General features: G+C 36.3%; 1 protein-coding gene across 1 annotated transcript in view; it reads left to right on the forward strand.

Annotated features, from left to right (window-relative positions):
- The window catches only part of LOC109383909 (unconventional myosin-XVI-like), a gene marked incomplete at its 5' end in the record, with an annotated part of 103610 nt that overhangs the window by 63354 nt on the left and 18856 nt on the right, over positions 1-21400 (forward strand). The window contains one exon of the mRNA XM_019644752.1: positions 12364-12455. Within this exon, the coding sequence (XP_019500297.1) occupies positions 12364-12455 (92 nt within the window). The remainder of the gene's footprint in view (positions 1-12363; positions 12456-21400) is intronic.

Here is a 21400-nt window from a genome sequence, read left to right on the forward strand (position 1 = left end):
CAGTAAATGGTTCAGAGGCATAAAAAAAACAGTCAGTGAGAAGGATTATTGGAATTCTAGGAAAAGAAGAAAGGGTGCATGGGCAAGAGAAGAGATTTGGTGAGGAATGTTAGAGAATTTTCCAACACTGATGAATGCACCAAGAAGCAGATTTAAGGTGGCAGTTTCTTATAAACTTCCACATACACTTTCTGTGTGACCCCCCCAATCCCACTTCTGGGCATTTGCCCAGGAGAAATGAAAACAGTGGCTACACAAATACCTATATGCAAATACAAATGTTGTGCCTTTATTCATAATCACCTAAAACTGAAAATAAAGTGTCCTTCAACTGGTGACAGGCTTGTATTAGCTACCTATTTGTGTAAAAATGACCCCCCAGAACTTAGAGGCTAAATACAACAAACAACGTTTATTTCATAGTTTCTGTGGGTCAGGAACCTGCATGTGGCTGAACTGACTGAGTGCCTTTGTTGCAAGGTCCCTTGTGAAGCAGCCATCAACCCTCATCCAAAACTCTAGTCATCTTGACACTTGATCAAGAGGGTCCATTCTTAAGATCTCTCACGTGCTACTAGCATCCCTCAGAAGATCCACTCCAGGCTCACTCACACAGGCTGCTCCATAAGAGTGGCCTCACAACAGGGCAGGTGGCTTCCCGCAAAGCAAGCAGTCCACAGGAGAGCCAGAAGTAACACCCATGATGGAAGTCACAGCCTTTACACAGCCTACTCTTGGAGGGTACATCCAGCAGCTCTGCTACGTTATGTTTGTTGGCAGTTATAGATTCTGTCCACTCGATGGGAGGGGATTACGTGAGGCTTGAGTGCCTAGAAGTAGACCCATCGGGGACCATTTTGCAGGCTGACTAGCACGTGGAAAAACTCTGCAATAAAAAACAATGAGCTTCAATTGCACATGACAAAATAGGTGAATCTCAAACACATTGCACTAAGTGAAAAAATGTAGTGTCAAAAGATTGTAAGTGTGGTCCTCACATCTCTGGCCTTTGGTAGAGAAGAAAGTCTCCTCCCTACCGTTGCTGCTCCCTTACTGACGGGATGTAGCAGAGGCCAGGCCAGAACTCAGTCTTCTGGGAGACGGGGACCATTAGTCACAGATAAAACCCAGGCTGGCTGTTTCCTTAGAGCACGAGACGTCACCAGTGCACAGAAACCCCCAGATAAGCAATCAAAGAATATTATTTTCTCCTGACCTTGGAATCAAAAATTCTGACATTTGCTAACAAGTTTAATAAAAGCATTATAATTTTTCAGGGAAAGAAAAGAAAAAGACTATAAGTGTGATTCTATTTATATGACATTTTCAAAAAGGCAAAATCTATAGGACAGGGATCAGATGAGTGGTTGCCAGAAGCTGGATGTGGTAGCAGAGGATGGACCGTTTTCATAGTCCATTCGGGCTGCTATAACAAAATGCCATAGACTGAGTGGCTGATAAACAGCAGAAATGTATTGCTCGCAGCTCTGGAGGCTGGCAGTCCAAGATCAGGGTGCCAGCATTGTTGGCTTCTGGTGAGGGCCCCCTTCTAGGTTGCAGACTGCCAACTGCCCACTTTCACTGTGTCCTCACATGGTAGAAGGGGCGAGAGAGCACCATGGCAACCCTTTCATAAGGGCACTAATCCCATTCATGAGGGCTCTACTTTCACAAGCTAATGTCCTCCCAAAGGTCACACCTCCTAATAGCATCACCTTGAGGATCAGGATTTCAACATAAGAATTTTGGGGAGACAAACATTCAGACCAACTGCAAAGGGGCACGTGGTGCTATTGACAAACAGGAATGCTTGTGTTCCTATAAAGTCATAGATGTGTACAATTGATAAGGGTGAATCTTTCTGTCCATAATTGTTACTTTTGTAAAATAAAAAAAATACAAAGCCTGAATAGAATAAATTTAAAAAAAAAAAACACTCCTAAGCATATCATAGCGAAACCTTTGTAAAACAGATACCAAGCATGAATCTTAAGCAGCCAGAAGTGAAAAAGACTAACTACCTTCAAAGGAGCAGCAATTGAAGTCCAAAGACAATGAAATAATGTATTTAACATAATCAAGTAAAATAATTGCCAATCTAGAACTTTTATAAACAATAATAATAACAAAAAAACTCCTGTAAGAATGAAGAAGAGTTAAGATATTTGTAGAAAAAATAAAAACTGAAAGAATTTAACATGAGCAGAACCAGAATGCTCAGAGATTCAAGAAGGAATAAAGGACAATTTTTAAAAGTTAGTGAGGTCAGGAGAGGGTAAAAAAAGATGTTTAATTTTATACACTGATAAATCAAACCAGCAGGTTATGATTTCAAAGGTAACCACTGAAAGAATAGTAGTGGGGTATATAATTTTCAAACTAATAGAAGGAGTAAAATAGAATAATAAATTCAGTCAACCCAAAAGATGGCAAAAGGGGAGGAAAATAGGAATACCTGAAAGATAAGACAAATAAAAAGGTCTTAGATGGTAGACATAAAAGCATATATAAAAACAGTTAAACTTAATCGAATACCATTAAATTTTAAATGGCTCATCTAGTGTAAGTTCACATTAAAGATACATTGATTAATACAATATTTCTAAGCCTAAGATTTCTAAAGAACATGTAAAACATGAGGATACTGAAAGTTGGAATGTAATGGGATAGAAAAAGAAAAGATATATCATGAAAATATCTAAAAACAGCAGTTCTCTTTATTTGGAAAATAAAACTTACATCTCTTACACACACACAAAAAATATCCTTTTAACTAATGACAATAAAAATATAACAGAATTTGCAGGATGCTGCTAACATCTTAATCAATGGAAATTTATAGCTTTAAATATATTGCAAAAGAAGAGAAGCTGAAAATTAGTGTTAAAAATGTCAAGTTAGGGCTAACCGAATGGCATGTTGGTTAGGAGTTGGCTTGGGACGCCAGCTCTGAGCAGCAGGGCCTGGCTCGGATCCCACATATGAGGGCCAGTGACGCTGTGCCCTCTACAGCTAAGATGGTTAACAACAGCTTGACCTGGAGCTGGGCTGCCGTAAGTTGCTAGCGACGGCATACACCGCAGACCCTGCTGCAGTGAGTGGGCTGCTGTGAGCCACCGTGAGCGGCCATCCAATGGCTGGTGACTGATCTGCTTCACCCAGGAAGAGCACAATGATAATATCAACATAGGCCAGTGAAGCGATGTCCTCCACAACTAGACTGAAGAACAAAAGAACAATAACTTATCTGTTCCCCTTCCCCGTTTCCCCAACGCTGTTCCCCTCCCCCAATTCCCCAATAAAATCTTAAAAAAAAAAGTCAAGTTAGAAACAGAACAATAAATGTAACATCAAGAAAATGTAAGGAAAGATGTGCTAAAGATAGGACATGTTATAGAAATATAAACAAGCAACAAAGCCAAGAGTTGATTCTTTGAAAAAAAAATATGCCTTTGAAACATTAATAAATTGATAATTCTCTTACAAGGGCAATAGAGAAATAAAGAAAGTGGGCACAAATAACCAATGCTAGGGATGAAAAAAGGGGACCTACCACAGATCGTGCAGAAATTAAAAAAATAAGAAGAGTATATAATGAATAGATTTATGCCAAATTAAATTTGGAGATTTAGATGAACAGATATATTTCTCAAAAAAAAAAAGACAACTAATCAAAATGGAGAAAAAAATAGGAAAGCTAAATAGTAATGTAAATATTAATTTATTGTAATTTAATACTTTTCTACAAGAAAAACTCTAGGCCAAAGTAGCTTTTCTAGTAAATTCTCCCAAAATTCTGAGGATGAAATTATGCCAGTGTTACACAAACTCTTCCAGAGAATAGGAATAAAGGAGGATAAGGAAAGAAAAAAAACTCACCCAGCTTGCATAAATAGCCACTTAATTTATGACTAACTTGGCATTGTGGGGCACTTGGGAAACGATAATCAATTGCTGTGCACATGAGGAAAAAAAATGAAACTTGACCCCTACCTCACGATCTACACACAAAACAATTCCTAGTAGACTATAGATCTAAATGTCAAACACAAAATAATAAAATTTATAGAAGAAAATATAAGAGAATATCTTTTGTTACCTCAGAGGTGGGAAAAGAAAGAACAATTTCATTTTTTGCTGTTGTTCAGTTACAGTCATTTTATTATATGCTTTTGACATTATAATCAAATATGTAATTATTATTATCATTTTTCTAAGGTTTATAATTTATGCATCTTATCCAAATATAAATGATAATTCAGAAAATTATCTACTGTTCTAGGAAGAATTGTTTAAACAGCATAAAAACAGTATTAACAAGACAAGAAAAAATATATATGTATAGGAAGAAAATATTTTCAACATCTTTAACCAACAAAATATATTCAGTTTACTTAAATTAAAAACAAACAAAAAAAAGGTAATTGAATAGAAAATAGGACAGGATACATGAGTAAGCACTTAAATAAATATTTTTTAATAGAGTCCAGCCTCACTAGTAATTAGAGAAATGCACATTAAAACCAAGAGGTGATACTACAACACTCCCTTTAGAATTACAGAAAGAGGAGGAACCTTGCAAAGGGATTACTGTAAAGTCAAGGACAATGATTTATTTCACATGGAGGAGAAAAAGCCAGTAGTGAATTGGATAATGACTGGTAGCTGGGGGGTTGGGGGGTGGAGGGGGGGTTGTTTCTAGGTAGCTAACAGTGTTCTAGTCCTTGACTTGTGTGGTAGTTACAATTCCACAAAAGTACTCAGGGAGAGAGAGAAAGAGAGAGGAAGGGAGATTTCAGAACGGATGTTCGATACCCAGGGCTGTGGAACTTCATGGTCCTCAGAGATTCCAGCTTTGTCATCCTACCTCTCGCTGCCCTCACGGTCAGTGCTGGGAATGGAGGTTTTCAGCTGAGCATATTGCTGACCCAAAGGTGTTCATTGCTGATTTACTAAGGGAGGGTAGGGGGGAGGCGGGAATGGACATAGGATAAGAACTAGCCAGGGCAATTTTAATCATAAGTCATACTTTGTTTAGGAGTAGTCTGACAGTGGGTAGGTAGTCGGACGGAGCAGGTTTGTTCAAGCTTAGCGTTAAGTTCTCCAGAGTAATGTGGGAATGTTCTGTTGGCTCAGGAAAAAGATTGTTTTAATCACACACACACACACACACACACACACACACACACACACACACAGAAAAACCCAAGTGTTCATGAATCTTACCTCAACATATTAAGCAGGGATTACATATAATGATTAGAAGTATTTGGCTCATAAGAAGGAGGCTTTATGGTGTTAGGGGGGGAGAGGAAAATGACTCCAGCCAAGATACAGGATTTTTAGACCAGCAATAAAGACATCTAGAAAAAGAACTGTAGTTACCAAAAATTTATTACCACTATGAATAGACAAAAGTTCAGCAAATAATGATATAGGCTCTCGGGATCCCCAGGTGTTGGACTTTCTTAATATTTTCTCTTAAATGACTCTAGCAGATTTCTTTAAAAATATACCATTATTCATATGGCATTTATAATTTTATACAGGTTGTAAAAATTACACATGGTCTATTTGACAATTTGGAAAATACAGGATAGAATAAAGAATAAAAACTACCATCCATTCTAGTACCTAGACATACTATAAATAATGTCTAATAGTCCGCTGTGTCAAATTTTATTTTTTCATGTAAATATATGTGCATGTCTACATAATATATTTGGTTTTGTTTTTATAAAGTTTGAGCCATACTACACATATAGTTTTCATAATCTGCTTTTTCCCCCTTAGGAATATCATATAATTTATCTCTGTGTCAACAAATATAGATCTGCATTACTTACAGCTAGCCATTAATGGTATGGGATACACAGCATTCCATTATATAGGACTATTATGAACTAAAAACCAAGCCCTATTTGTTGGATATTAAAATTATCTCCCAATTTTCCACTCTTAAAATAGCACTGAGCGTTTGTGATGTATTACTCCAACTCGATTAAAATGGGCATTTTGTAAAACTTTCCATGTTAATGTGTAATGGTAACATTTTTGTGTTTAGATAGAAATACTGAGATATAATCTTTTTAAAAAACAATGAATTACTTTCTGAAATCTCTGATGATAACCCTTTGTGAGGAGGTAAGTATAACAAAAACATTGTATGCCCTTATATTCAAATTGAATATTCTTAAAATAATAAAAGTAGAATGTGAGTAAAGCGATAGGCATCAAGTGTATTAGAGGAGAATAGTTCACAAAGGTGGTGTATATCTAGTTAGAAGGTGATTAATTCCTTTTTTACTTGCAATTTTGGAATATTTAAGGATAGCCACTAAACAAAACAGAGAATTTAAAATATATTGGAATGATCAAAACTGAATACACAAATATTTTAGAAAAATGGCCATATGCCCATCACTTTTGCTAAAATTTCACTTCATGACATTCTTCCTAGCTCACCTTGGGTGATGGATATCCTACCATAAAGAAAGAGAAAATAGAAACTTCCTTTCACCAAAATATTTAATTTGTCTGTGTTTTGATTTAAAAGGCAAAAGCTATGGCTTGAGAAATGGTCCTAGCAAACAATACAAGAAACTGTGATTCTTACTCCAAAAATCAAAATAAAACCAAAATCTAATGGAACAAACAAAAACCCCTTTAGACCAAAATGGAAAGTTTTGTGGAATACATTCCCTGAATACATTCTCTAGGAATATCAGGCTTCTATACTTCAGCATTGTATACTTTCAAACCCTAGAACACAGATTTATATGTTGTCCCCTTAAATGCTTATAGGGACCAGATTTTAAAATAAAACGAGTTCTGTATTTTCATTAACTGACGACCACTTGAAAATCTCAAGAGTTATATGTACAAAAGGAAAATTATTTCAATTGCGTTTTTAATCTTGCAAAGCCACTTGACATGTTTGTGTTGATCTGCTTTGTGAACACCGTGAACTTCTGAGTCCCTAAAATCTTCTTATGATTATTAAAATATCTGACTCAATGCCCTGGATAGTTAGGCACTCAGTAAGCATTTACTGATTAAAACAATGTTGTATATTACATATGAGCCAGTAAGTCCTATTCAGGGGGCAGAGTGAGAAAATTTCCCCTAGTCAGTATGATAAAAAAGAACAAATATTGCACATGTGCAATACATGATATATACTTGAACATTATAATTCTTAAGGCAGTTATCAGTACCAATTCATAATTCACAACATACCGTCAATGTGCTTTCTAAATAAAGTCACCAGCTAGAAATAAATGTTTAAAATAACTTGGAAGTTCTAATTGAATCAGAAATAGTGTTATTTTCTAGGAAACGATTTCTCTCTTGAATGCCAGTATCTGCATGCTACCTCTGCTTCCCAGAAATAATTATCTGTTTGTTCATTTGCTGAAATATAGTTATGTGTGGGTAATTATAGCTATCACTTATTTTAATTGCCATCCTTTTACTGATGTGAACACAGACTTAGATCTTTTTTGTATACTTAATTATTCCCTGGACTTGTGGTTATTTATCATTGGATTAGAGAACAGTTTTTTCATGTTAGAACGTTTTAGTTGTATCAAGCCAAATATTGTGAATATAAAGATGTTTATTTTGTAGGAGAAATACAGATATAAGAAATTCCAACTAGGGCATTTTATGCTCAGTATGAGTTTCTTGCTGCTCAATGAATATACATTTGATTGCTAGACGTTGGCAAAAATGGCAATTAAAGAATGCAGTTATTATATTTGATTTTTACATTTTTTCATTCTGTGGATTGTCTCTTTTTATTTGCATCGTGTTTATCCTCAGTGCACAGTAATAATTATCTTTGGTGATAAAGGGCTTTACAGAGGGAAGGCTTGGGTGAAACCATTTGCAGGACCAGGGACTCTACAGTCTTTGCATAATCTCAGCGCCATATTGAATTTAGTGCTCCTGGAGCGCCAAACCACACTGATTCTGAGAACATCAAAGAATGGCTTTCATCAGCTATGCCACAAGACAGAACCAGACCATTGGCAAATGAGCCTCTGGTTGGAGCCTACAAAATGTATTCATATATACTTTTTACAGCATCGCTTTGTTTATGGGACGTGTATAGATTCTTTGGAACTCACACTGTTTTCTGATTCAAAGGCTAACTGCCAGAGGAAGCAAGCTTTCACTTGACAATCTGGAATATTGTGCAATTATCTATTTTTGAGCAACAGAAGGTAGCTTTGCAAAGAAAGCAAGCTCCTCAGGCATTTAGAAAGTCCTGCCTTACTACTCCTCATTAAAAATATTTTGAAGTCATATTAAATAATTTCTAATTTGGACTTGATTTAGTAATTACATTTCCTCTATGGTGGTTGAGAAATCAGGGTTGAAAATGGCTGGATTGAAATGCTGACCCTGCGTTTCCTTTTCTCTGTTAGGAATGCACTATTCTCCCTTCTATTATTAGTCTCAAATTCTTGGAGTCATCCTTCACTCGTTTTTCTTGCCTCTCATACCAGTACATTCTCTAATATTCTTACTGGGTGTACAAAGTCTGCAAAGGCTCAAGTGGAAGAACATAAAATTGGTACTCCCAACTCAAGTTTCTTAGTCGAGTTGCACTGTTTCTGTTAGCCTGGGCTCAGATTGCAGCTCTGATGTACAATCATTGTACAATCATTCTGTGATGGAAATCTACCTCCCAATGGAAGTCAATAAATGAGTGAATCCAAATTAACCTTAGATGCCACCCACCCCCTAAAACAAACAAACAAACAAACAAAAAACAGGGATCTTCATCCCTGGGGAACACACAGTGGAATTTTCTATCCCCAAGACTTTGGGGCTTTTCTGGAGCTTTTGCATAATAGTCCTCTCCTTAGCTGCATGAGGAAATCCTGGCTATGTATTTGGTTTTTTCTTTAAATCCTTATCAGTTAGGGACACATGCTCAAGAATTTACAGGTGAATTCACTTTCTGGAAGTTTTTTAAATTTCTGGAAATTTTTTAAAAAGATAATAAGTAGATGAAACAAGATTGAAATAATGAAAAGTTCAAAGTTTGATGCTGAGTACGTGGTGTTTTACTTCATGTTCTCTTTACTTTTATATGGGTATCCAATTTCTATAATAAAATGATTTGAAATATTTGCCATGTTGATAGGTAAAATAGGTAAATTATTGTAGTCTTATGTGTTGCCTTGAATACTTAATGAAAATGAGCATGTTTAGTATTTAGTGGCCATTTATAGTCTCTTTAATTTTCTGTACATCTTTGCCCATACTTTACAAGATGAGGGTACGACATTTAGTTTGATTTGTAGGATGTTTTAAGAAAAATAAAGCCTTCTGTTTAGTGTATTTAAATGTTCTATATTTTTTATTTGAATTTTATTTTTATGATATTTTAACATATATTTATTTTTAATGTTTAAATAATGAAAACATTCATCCTGTCCCCCCACCCCCTTCATGGTTTGTGCCTTTGGTGTCATTTTTAGATCATTTACCTTGAAAAAGTCCTGCTTCCAACATGGCAGGAAAATAAAATACTGTGTTGGTGAAAAGAAAACCCCCCTGCCCTCTGACCTCCTTTGAACTTCAGTGCTTCCTGACTATTACTTAATCTAGATACAACCCCCTTGGTATATTAGCCATAATGAGATTCTCTCACCTATTTTCTACAACTGTCAAGGATTTCCTCCCCCGCACACTTTCCATTCCAGATATTCTCTTCACCTTTTTAGGAAGAGACTATTCACACAGAGTTTCTCTGGCACCCCTCTCTTCTACCTCACTAGTCCTGTGTCATTACCTGCCTTTCCATTCCCCCAAACCGAAGCCATCTGTCCCTATTCTGTTGACTTTGCCACAGATTCTGAGGTCAATGATTTCTTTAGTCAATGGGAAAGAAATGTCTTTTAACTTACCATTTAGGTACAATGGTGTCATATCCCATCTTAGAAATCTACAGTGCTACCTACTGCCTACAAAATTTGTCAAATTTCTGTGACATGTTACATGAAGTCATTGAACATCTGGCCTGCTTTACCTTCCAACACATCCTTCAGGTTCCCTCCTCTGGCCGTGCTCTCTTACAGGCCAATCCCCTGGAGAGGGAGCAGTCTCCCCACATTTCATTGCTTTGTTTCCTTTATTCTCTCAGCAAGGAAGGGCCTTCTCTACCCTCTTCACCTTCCGAAGTCCTTCCCATCCTAGAAGGCCCAGGTACTTGCGCATCTCCACCATCACGTTTCCTTTAATCCCTTCAATTGGAATCAACCCCTGCTTTCTCCAAGATCCTGTTCAATGTTATGTGTACTACTACTTACCCTTTAAATCATCTTGTGTGTTCTGTAAGGGCCATTCCTGATACATTTGAGCTCAACAGTAGAAACTTTTTTTATTCTTCATTGTACTTCCCAGTGTCTTATTCAGAGGCTTACCATAAATATTTCTTAGCTTTATTTAATCGACACTGTATAAGGCACGTTGTGCTATTGATTTGGCTCTGAGTGTGTATCATTACTAAACAGAGTTTCCGTTTTGATTTGGAGAGCAGGGTTTCTCTTTTACAATTTCATTTTGAAAAGTGGGTCACAATTTTCTCCCTCTTCCTCAGATTCCTGGTCTCAGTAAGACTCCAGCAAACCAGATTCTCTAGAAGTGGACATTTGTCCTGCTTGTCAATCAGTCATTTGTCACACACACACACACGCACACGCACATGCACACGCACACGCACACGCACACACACATACACATCTTTGACACCCCTTTTCCACATGCATCCCAAACCCTTCGCTGTGCGTCCTATCTGGACACACATTTTATTGCTGAGTATTTGCTGATCTAATTGCCTGGAATTCCAACTTGTGCCTGATCTTAGATTTTCATGCTTCTGTCCATCTGCTTAGACTCCAGATCACTCCAACAGTAACTTCTTGATTGGAACCTTTCCCACACCTGCCCCCACAGTCTCTAATACAATATTCTCCTAGCCAACTGAAGACATTGTTATTGTTTAAGATGGGGACCCACTCTCCAGCACATGACCCCCATCCATAGGTGTATCAGGCTTTAGGTGCTGGCCTTAGTCTGCCCAGTCTCAATGAAGCTAACGTTTCCTTATAAGGTATTTGTTTTCACACAGGAAGATTAATTTGGATTCTTTGTCATGTGTTCATAGGATTTTGTGAACTTCCCTGAGCAACTAACTCTCGGTTGTAATTGGAAAAGTGTGCAGTGATTTTCTAATGATTTTTAATTTGGGAATCATGTATATGATTAATCAATTACACCATCCTGGCTAATTATGATTTCAGATAATAGTAGCAATCACTTTAGAATTTGAAGTCCTCTGGATTGAACTCATTTCACTGGATAGTTATGTTTTTAATCTATTCATTTTTATTAATAAGTCACTTGGGGTGATTACCGATCCCTCTCTCACAATGTTTCTCAGCTAGGGATGACTTTGCTTCCCAAGGGACATTTGGCAATGTCTGGGGACATTTTTATTTCTCACAGTGGGAAGGTACTACTGTCATCTAGGATAGAGACCAGGGATGCTGCTAAACATCCTATGATACATAGGGCAGCACACACAGCACAGAATTATATAGCCCAAAGTGTCAGCAGTGCTGAGGCTGAGAAACCCTGCTTCTGTAATAAGGGATAATTAATAAAATCTTTTGGTACCTCATAGGTACTTCTATATTATTTGGTGGTAAATTTCCTCAAACCCACCATTCATTGTATATAGTTGGTTATGAATTGGTCTGTTAGGGATGGGCAGCTACCCCAACCTTTCCCTCGTGGAATGCCACCCAATATCTTCCCTCCTTTTGTATGTAAAATAAACTATAGTCAATAGAATTTATCTAATACATCTACTTGATTATGTCTTATCTGTCTTCCAGTGCCTTCTTTGCATCCCTGCTACCCTACAAATGAAATACAAACTCTATCTTCTATAGCAATTCCAGGAACCCATTTACTCTCCATTGTCCATATACTCATATACTTCTCTTTCCCCATCGATGCTTCATCAAACAATTTTCAGTTTCTAGAAAAGTTTCCCTTCTCCCCTCCAGTACTTCTTTGCTGACTTTTGCTCACTTTTGTGCTGTGATGACATATTTCTTCATTATCATTTTATCTCTTTTGCCAGTATATTTCCGCGTTTATTAAATGGAACTGCAGCAGTACCTCGTATGCCAATATTTTCTTGGAAACTTTTTATTCAGTCTGTGTTTACTGATGATCATTTCAATCCAAAAAATATAACAATTTATTGCAGTAAGTACACAATTTATTTTATTCAGGGGAAAGACACACAACTTAACTCCTTTGTGTTGTCCTCAATAGGTTTACCTGAGGAAGATGGACTCTCCAGGTTGTCTGTGAGTGGGACAGCGACCTCATCATTTCAGAGACATAGAGAAAGCCATACCACTCAGGTAATGACCCCTAGATATTCACATATACAATAATAACTGAAATTAAATTATGACAACACATTCATTAAGGTATGACCGAGAACGTATTTTTTATTGGACTAGAGAAGGCAGTTATTCTCATCTCTGCCCTAAGTTTCTCCAACTCAACATTCTTTTCTATTTATCACAGCTGAATTGAGTTTTTTACTGGTTTAAAAAAATATTATTGGGGCTGGCCGAGTGGCTAAGTTGGTTAAGAGCTTGCTCAAGATTGCAAGCTCTGAGCAACAGTAGTTCGATGCCCAGCCCAAGCTGAGCTGCCGCTGAGCTGCCAACAGATGGCAGGATGGCTCAGCTAAAAAAAAAAAAAAAAGTAATAATGTCCCAAGCAAATAAAAATTACTAAATGGTTTTAAGTGAAATATTGTAGACATAATTTATGTTTTGGTATTTTAAAATCACTGTCAGGAGAAAAAGATGATATTAAATTTACTGGATGGTGTTAACATGTTTTCTACATTTGATCTTGGCTAAAATAGAAGGACTTTAAGTGACAACACATGGAAATAAAATGCTTGAAGCACCTGTGATTTTACGGCATGCCATTATATCTCAGTTACTACCTCCAAATTCCATGTAATCCAAATTCATTTAAAAAATGGCATATGACCACAGCATTATAAAATGAAAGTGAAATGACAGTTCACAAAACTGTGTTTAGATGTGTTGCAGTGATTTTGCATATGTGCTTATCATGTTTGGCCTTAGAAAGTTCACCAAAATAAAGAAAATTATCACTTCAGGAATAAAAAGCACTAGTGTTTTTAGGAAGAAAAGGGATTTATAGCACGTAATTTAATGTTATTTTTATGTTAAATTTTAAAATACCGTTTTCAATAATTATCTTCAAAAAGATGTGACTGCATTCAAGGTAGTATACAAACAACAGTATATCAAAGACTTTATTATCAATATATTTAAAGTGTACCCACAAGATTCTTATTTTTATGAAGTTACAGTACAACTTTTATTATGTCAACTATCTACATAAAAATCTTTCAAAATCTCAATCGAATAAGCTAGATGTTTTTATGAAATCAACTATCCAGCTAATGATCAGCTTTCATCTGAATATTTGGCACGGCCTTATTATCAGCTGAGATTTTTCTAAATAACACTGATGAGGTAGCAAGAAAATCAATAATTTTAATCTTAAAAATAAATCTTACAGGAGGCAATCTGCTGAAATCACTTACATTGATATATAGGCACTGAAATAGAAAGAAAATGCTGATTGGTTGCAATAATAGATTGTCCTAATCTCCCCTGTGTTCCTCAGAGATGCATTTACTTTACCTTGTAAGCATTATAGATGCTTTATCTAAGATAATTCCCAGGGGACCCTACTTGTAATGAACATTGGTTTGATTTTTATTATAGGGCTGACTCCTGTATGTTAGAGCACAATCATAGGCCATCTGATATCCTTCCCAGGATTCCCACTACAATGGTGGTTCACAAAGAAAAGGGTTAACTTTGCGAGAAGGTGCATAAAATAGACATCTCTGTAACTTCTCTGATCGTTCATGGACTTGGCCAAAAAATGGGAAAGGTCTTTAAGAATCATTTTCCATTCCTAGTTTTTTTATGGGGGCTTCTTTTCAAATGCAAACATCCCTGCCTCCAATTTTCTTGCAGTATTTTTTTTTCCCAAGGAAATGGAAAATCAGGCTCATTTTCTTCCATGCAAAAGTGTGGGCCTTCTCATGGTAGGATACCTTCCTCACTGTTGAGAAGCTATACAAGTTATATGAAACGGTGTATTTAATGGCCAGACGTCTTTCAGCATAAATGCCTCTTGTGTGACATTTATAAAGGAAGTATGGACACATACAGGCATATTGCCTTTTAGATTTCCTACTAATGTAATTTAATAGGAATTCTATAACACTAGTCCTGGACTGATTGGGCATGTAGCAGTAAAATTAAATGTTGACTAAAAATTGAATAATCCCTCTTTAAGGATATCTGTATTTTAATTAGCATTATCAGTGATTTTAATAAAATATCTTTAAGGAAGATAAAATGTATGGGCATTATTGTAGATAAATAAAACAGGAAATAGATTTAGTAATGTGCCAGAGGTCACAGGGTCAATTCAGAGTCCACAGCTTGAATGAATGTCAAGATCGTATGTCCTGTTTTGAGAATGAATTTACCATAACCCATTAGAATGAATGAAGGAGTCATTCAACTTTTACTTAAAATTTGAAGAATTTTTGATTCAAGACAAAAATCTAAGTAGCCGTAGTGGACATTTATGATTTGTTTTTATAGCTGCCAGTCACATATTTAAGTTTCTCACCTTCCACAGTGAAAAAATCAGGGGAGAGACACCCTCATTCTCCCTCCTTTAACAGCTAGACAAATATATATATAAGATGGGCTCAGTCAATCTATCAACCATGGAATGAGAGACATAATGGAAAGGACAGAATAGATGCCACCATAGGGGGAAGGGTCACATCTGGCAATGGTGGCTCCCTCCAGGGGCAGCAGATATTGGTCAGTGTTTGTCTACTGCCAGCCACTACATCCACCTTGGTTTGTCCCATTTGCCAGATCTTTCCTTCTAATTTCATGTCATTCTATCACCTTTCAGTAAAGCTTCTACCTAGTAAGATGTCCAGAGTTATTTCCCATTGCTTGCAAATAAGAATTTTGACACACTAATCTGATTTTATTATTATTCATAAAATTCACTTTATATCCAAACACAGTGGGTGTTTTTTTTTTTACATAAAGCATATAAACTCTTTATTCTTTATAGAGGTGTAAAACATTTTCTAATATGGATAGCACCTCAATAAATAGTAGTTGTTTTCCCCCCAAGGTATACAATACAGAAAATATAGTTTTTATTCTGTTGCATAATTTTTAGTAATTTGCAATATGTCATGGTTTACATAAAAGTATAAAAAGTTAATTTTACCTAAAGTATTTGCAAATAGTAAACACTGAGACATTAGCTGTTTTGCAAATGTGGCTGTCTTCATTTGGGCTGCTTATATAGAAAACTTGGTAGGCCATGCTGTGAGGCAAGATAAAATATTCATGACCTTCCAAAGCACTTGGCATGAACAAAACCAGCAGTGAATGTGTGACACCGTGGAATTCCACAGACTGGCCCTGGAGGGGGCCTTTGTGGCACATCACAGCCCTCAAATCTGGAATTTCATAGGTTATAGAAGTCACTTCAGATTGGTTTTGGAATTAAACAGCATTTACAAAAATGATATGCCATTCAACTACTTGCCATTTAATGAGATGCAAAAAAAAATTTTTTTTTTTAAGTTTGTGCCATTTGGCATGATGCAGTCCCTTAGAAGTAATTCAGGGGTGAAAGACTCAGCAGTGAATGAAATATTGAGAACATTTTCCAACCCAGAATGACTTCTTAGCATTTTTTTTGCTGTGGCTGCAATCCTCTGCTGACTCAGAAGGCCAGGTAACCTGACACAGGAAGCCCATGGATTATAAATAAAGCAAAACATGAGCAGCTCAGGAGGGGTATCCTGAAGGCAGGAGGGTACCAGACGAGGTTGGATAAAATAAATGCTTAGTGCTTGCCCTTGGCATAAAATTGCTAATTACACATCTGTTTAGGGGTCCACGCTTGACATTGAAAAATGAGATGTTTTCTTTTGAGCATAGTTTAATCTGTATTTACATTCTCATTTTGACTTGACCAACTATCACTTTATGCCATTGTATTCCTCTCCGCTGTCTATTCTCCACAGTAATATTGTGTGGTTTATGATATTTGATTTTCATTATAGGCACTTATCACATTTCTTGCCAGACTTTTTAAATATTCTTTTGTTTTCTTAAAGAGCATAATTTTTTTTTTAGTATCTGTCATATTCAGGTATTCAGTGTAAGAAATCATCGATGGTCTCTGATAAAAATAGTGGCATTCCAGCACCCAAGAGCTTAATATATATCTAGCCCACTCCTGACACAGCTGCCAATGAAAGCCATAACATAATCAATATGCAATTGATCCACATCAAGAAACAAACTGTTATGTGGTTTGTTTTACTGAACAATCAAAGAAACCTTTTTGTCATGTCACATATCAACAAAATGAAGAGTTGCAGGGCACTAAATAAACCCAATGCCTTCTTTCTATATTCATTTTATTTGTCACACGGACTGCTTTGAAATATATTGTGGCATGGAGAAGAAAGTATGTTAGATAAAATAACTAAATGAAGGCACATTTAGTTTAATAATTAAAAGATAATTCTAAAGCATGTGGTAGTAAATAGAAATTATATAATCATTTCAAAAGGAAGTATATGTGTATTTCATTTATAAGCTACAAACAGACCATCTAGCATAGAATGCTCTTTCACACAGCTGAAGTTTCCGGGAGTCAGTATGCACCAGTCATGACTGCCATATTATGTGCAAGAGATGAAGGCAGTAAATTAATTTGATGGTATGAGTCAAATGGCAGCATTTTCAACAGAAAAAGGTCATATCCTGTATTGATATGTAGAAATTTAGAAAATAAAAAATAAAACCAAATCCTGTATATTGTACTTTTTCCTTCATAAAATTACAGCATGGTTATATCCTAAATGTGTTTAAATTCAGTGTTTTCCTAGTGAAGACATTGACTCTTATCAATGAGAAGAATTTTATTTTAAGAATTATTGAAGGAATGAGAAATCACAATAGTGACTATGTTTCTAAAGAGGAAAAAGTTCTTGTGATATGTCTACATGCTCACCATCCAGATGGGAAAGGTGCAACCAGCCAACATTATTGCATAAGGGAGGGGTAACAATGCAACTGAGAAAATGTGGTAAACTACAAATTCTAGTTAACTTAAGAACTTCAATATCAATTCAATTTCATATTTTTTTAAAAAAGGAATAACAGAAAATATCTAGGTATGAAGCCCATATCTGTTATTTAACATGTGGCTATAGAAAGTAGTAATTATATGTAACATGTCAAACATGCTGCCTGCAATATAATAAGTACTCAAAAATGCTTGTTATTATTATCATAGTATTCCTTTTTTTCTCAAGGTCAATATTCTGAACATCAATTCTGACTCCAAGAGAATAGATGCTCCCTAAAATAGGTAGAAGTTCAGATTGAATCAGTAGGACCCAAGACTTATCGGGAATTTTGATAAAGCATGTAACATATGTGATTTTCAAAAATATTTTGTTATGGAATATTATAAACTTAGAAAAAAAGAGACAGTGGTTTGTAAAACATCCAACTTCAATAAGCTTAACAGTTAACCTATTTGTCCTGGCACCATATGTTTAGAGAAATATGTATTCCAGGTCCTCATCCCATCCCTGCCTGCCACACCAAGGTGAATCCCATCCTGAAGTTAGTGCATAACCCTCTATTCATGATTGTACTTTTAGAGCTGGCCGTTGTTGCCTCCAGCGATATTTCAGGCTTAATTTGCTCTAGGACCCACTTGTTCATCTTTCTGTTGGTCCAGGGTGTCTGTAGAGGTCTCATCCAACACCATATTTTAAATTAATCAGTATTTTTTTCCTATCAACTTTCTTCATTGTCCAGCTTTCACACTCATACATATTTATGGCATTATGAGGATGTGAATGATCTTAGCCTTGGTCTCTGATGATACATCTTTGCTCTTGATGATCTTCCCTAATTCTTCCGTGGCTGCCCTTCTGAGGCTCAGCCTTTTCTCGATTTTTTGGCTGCAGTCTCCTTTTGAATTGATGACTCAACCAAGGTAAGCAAAACCTGTAACAATTTCGGTATTGTTGTCTATATTAAAGTTGTATATTTCTTCTGGAGGCATGTTTTTGTCTTCTTGATGTTAAAACACAGCCCTGCTTTGGCACTTTTTTTTTTTTCACTTTCATCAGAGGTCATTTCAAACCATTACTACTTTCTACCAGTAAGAGGAAGTCATCTGCATATCTTAAGTTATTGCTACTTCTTCCAATGTTCACTCTTCCCTCTGAGTCTAGCCCAGGTTTCCATATGATATGTTCTATGCACAAATGAAACAAATAGGGAGATAAATTGCATCCTTGTTTGACGCCTCTGCCAATAGGAAACCATTCAGTCCCTCCATATTCTGCCCTGACAGTGAGTTCCTGCCCACAGTACAGGTTATGCATCAGGACAATCAAGTACTGAGGAGGCCCATTTCTTTCAGAGCAACCCATAGCCTTTCAGGATCCATGCAATCAAAGGCTTTATGGTAGTCTATAAAATAGACTAACCTGATATTTTTTTGAAGCGCTCCAGTATCCAACAAACATTCACAATTAGAATCCAGGTCAAACATTCATTCACTTTACCTGCGTGGGAAATTAGAGAGATGGTCCTATAGTTACTGCACTCCTTGGCACCTCCTTTCTTGAAAATTTGATGTATATTGATTGCATTCAATCTGTAGCCCATTGTTTTGTTTCCACATTTGTTGACATATTCTTTTTAGGAGCTTGACTGATTTAGTCTCTGTAGCTTGAAATAATTCTGTTGTTATCCCATCTGCCCTTGGTGATTTATGTCTTCCCAACACTTTAGGGCAGCTTTCACTTCACTTTCTAGAATTTCAGGTTCTTCCGCAGATGAATCTTCTTCAAAGGTGTCTGTCACTCTTTTGTCCCCTCTGTATAGATTTTCAGGGTCTTGTTTCCACTTTCCCTTTATTTGCTTCTGGTCACACAATGTGCTTCCTTGTTGGTCATTCAGCATTCCTAGTCCCTTTTATTTTCTTGACTCTTCTTGTAGGGATCTCGTGTTTTCACTTTTTTGTTGTTGTCCTTTCCTATCTCCTTACATTAGCTATTGTAATCGTTCTTTCTATCTCTACGTGATAGTCATGGAAAAGCCATGTTCAGGATGCTAACCCTGCTTGTATCACCTTTTACTTTTGCCTCTCACCTGTCTTTGACAATTTTTAGTGTTTCTTCTGTCATCCATCTTGATTTTTCTTTCCTTTATACTTCTGGCATTGTCTTTTTGCATTCTTCCCTGATAATATTTCTAGTTTCAGTCTACAGTTCTTCTAGTTCTTGGTCACTTAAGTTTAACAGCGCAAATCTGTTTTTTTTAAATGTGGATTTTAAATCCATCAGGAATGTTATTTGCATTAGATTTTGGCTCTATGATCCTTTTAGTGCTCTTCTTCAGCTTTACTCTGATGTTTGATAGTAACAGTTTGTGGTCAGTACCACAATCTGCTCCTGGTCTTGTTCTGGCAGAGAGAATATGGCTTCTCTATCTCCTGCTTCCAATTACGTAGTCTATTTGATTCCTACTTGGCCATCTGGTAACTTGACCATGATGTATACAGTCATTTGTTTGGTTGTTTGAAGCATGCGTTTGTGATGGACAAGTTGTTGGCTTGCAGAAATCCACAAGCCAATCTCCTGCTTCATTCCTGACCCCTAGTCCAAATTTTCTGAAAACATTTGATTCTGCTTATTCTCTGCTTTTGTATTCCAATCACCTATAATTATCAGTATGTCTTGTTTTGGTATATGATTGATTTCTTCTTGAATACTTGCATGAAATCTTTCAGCTTCATCTTCTTTAGCCTCTTGTAGTTAAAGCATAGACTTGAATGATGGTTATGTAATAGGTTTTCCTAGAAGCCTGATTGATATTATTCAGACCACCTTGCATCGAAGCCCCTAATTGCTTGTGCTACATCTTGCCTCAGTATTAAAACCTCTGTTTCTTCTGAGCTTGTCATTTCCAAAGTAGAACACTTCGTCATTGCCTGACTAGAAATGTCCCATCCCAGTCCATTTTAGTTCACTGACACCAAGCACTACAATGTTTAGACGTTCCACTTCTTGCTTGACAATCTCCAGTTCACTTTCCTTCTTGCTTCTTACCTTCCACGTTCCAGTTGTGTGTGTTGTGCAGCATCGTGCTTTCCTTTCACCTTTTTTGCACCTCAGCCATTAGACATCTTTCCAGCTTTGGTCTAGTTGCATCATTGGCAACAGTGCTGTTTGTACTTGTTCTCTCCTCTTCCCCTATAACGGAGTGCCATCTGGCCTGGGAGTCCCATCTTTCGGGACTATCTCATATTTTACTTTGGACTTTCTCATCATAGGGTTTTCAAGGTAAAACAGAAAAAAAAAAGCATAAGAAAATAAAGTGCAGCAGTGGTTTACCATTGCCTTCGGCTGCATGTGTGGTGCATACTTCCAAACCACATGTGCTTGGGTCTGTGGTGCTACAGTCTCCAAACATTGACGGAATGTAATTGTTCCTTTTAACTTCCATTACTGACATTTGCTTTATAGTTGTCACATACATTACATCTACATACATTGAATATGTTCTCCCAAAATTATAACTTTGATTTCAACAGTCATGCATGTTTTAGACAATATTAGTGGAGAAAAAACACCTTTTTCATTATCCCATGACTTAACATGTTTGAGGCTCCTTTGTTCCTGGAATTTAAGTTCCTTTTCACTATCATTCACGTCACCCTCACGAACCTCCTTTAGCATTTTATTCACAGCAGGTTGAAGAATTCTCTTCATTTCCTTTAATCTCGGCTTTCTGCTTTCTGCTTTCATTGTCCAAGTTTTGATTCCCTCCACAATTCACTTGCTTTTGTTTACTTTTCTGAGTGCACAGATTGATGTTTGTGCATTTTATCCAAATTTTTAGTTATAATTAGTAGAGAAATAGGTTGTAGTGGGCTTACTTCATCTTGGCCCAGCTTACGTATTTATCATACACAAATTTATTGTGCTTGCATAGTCAACTTCTTATATTTATGCGTTGTCCTGTTCAAGAAAATCTTTCTTATTAAAAATAAAAATAAAAATCTCTCTTGCACTGTTGCCATAAAGTTATCTTTATATATATATATATATATATATATATATATATATATATATATATATATATATATATAT

This window comes from Hipposideros armiger, unplaced genomic scaffold, assembly GCF_001890085.2.
Source record: "Hipposideros armiger isolate ML-2016 unplaced genomic scaffold, ASM189008v1 scaffold_91, whole genome shotgun sequence".
Lineage (NCBI taxonomy): Eukaryota > Metazoa > Chordata > Mammalia > Chiroptera > Hipposideridae > Hipposideros > Hipposideros armiger.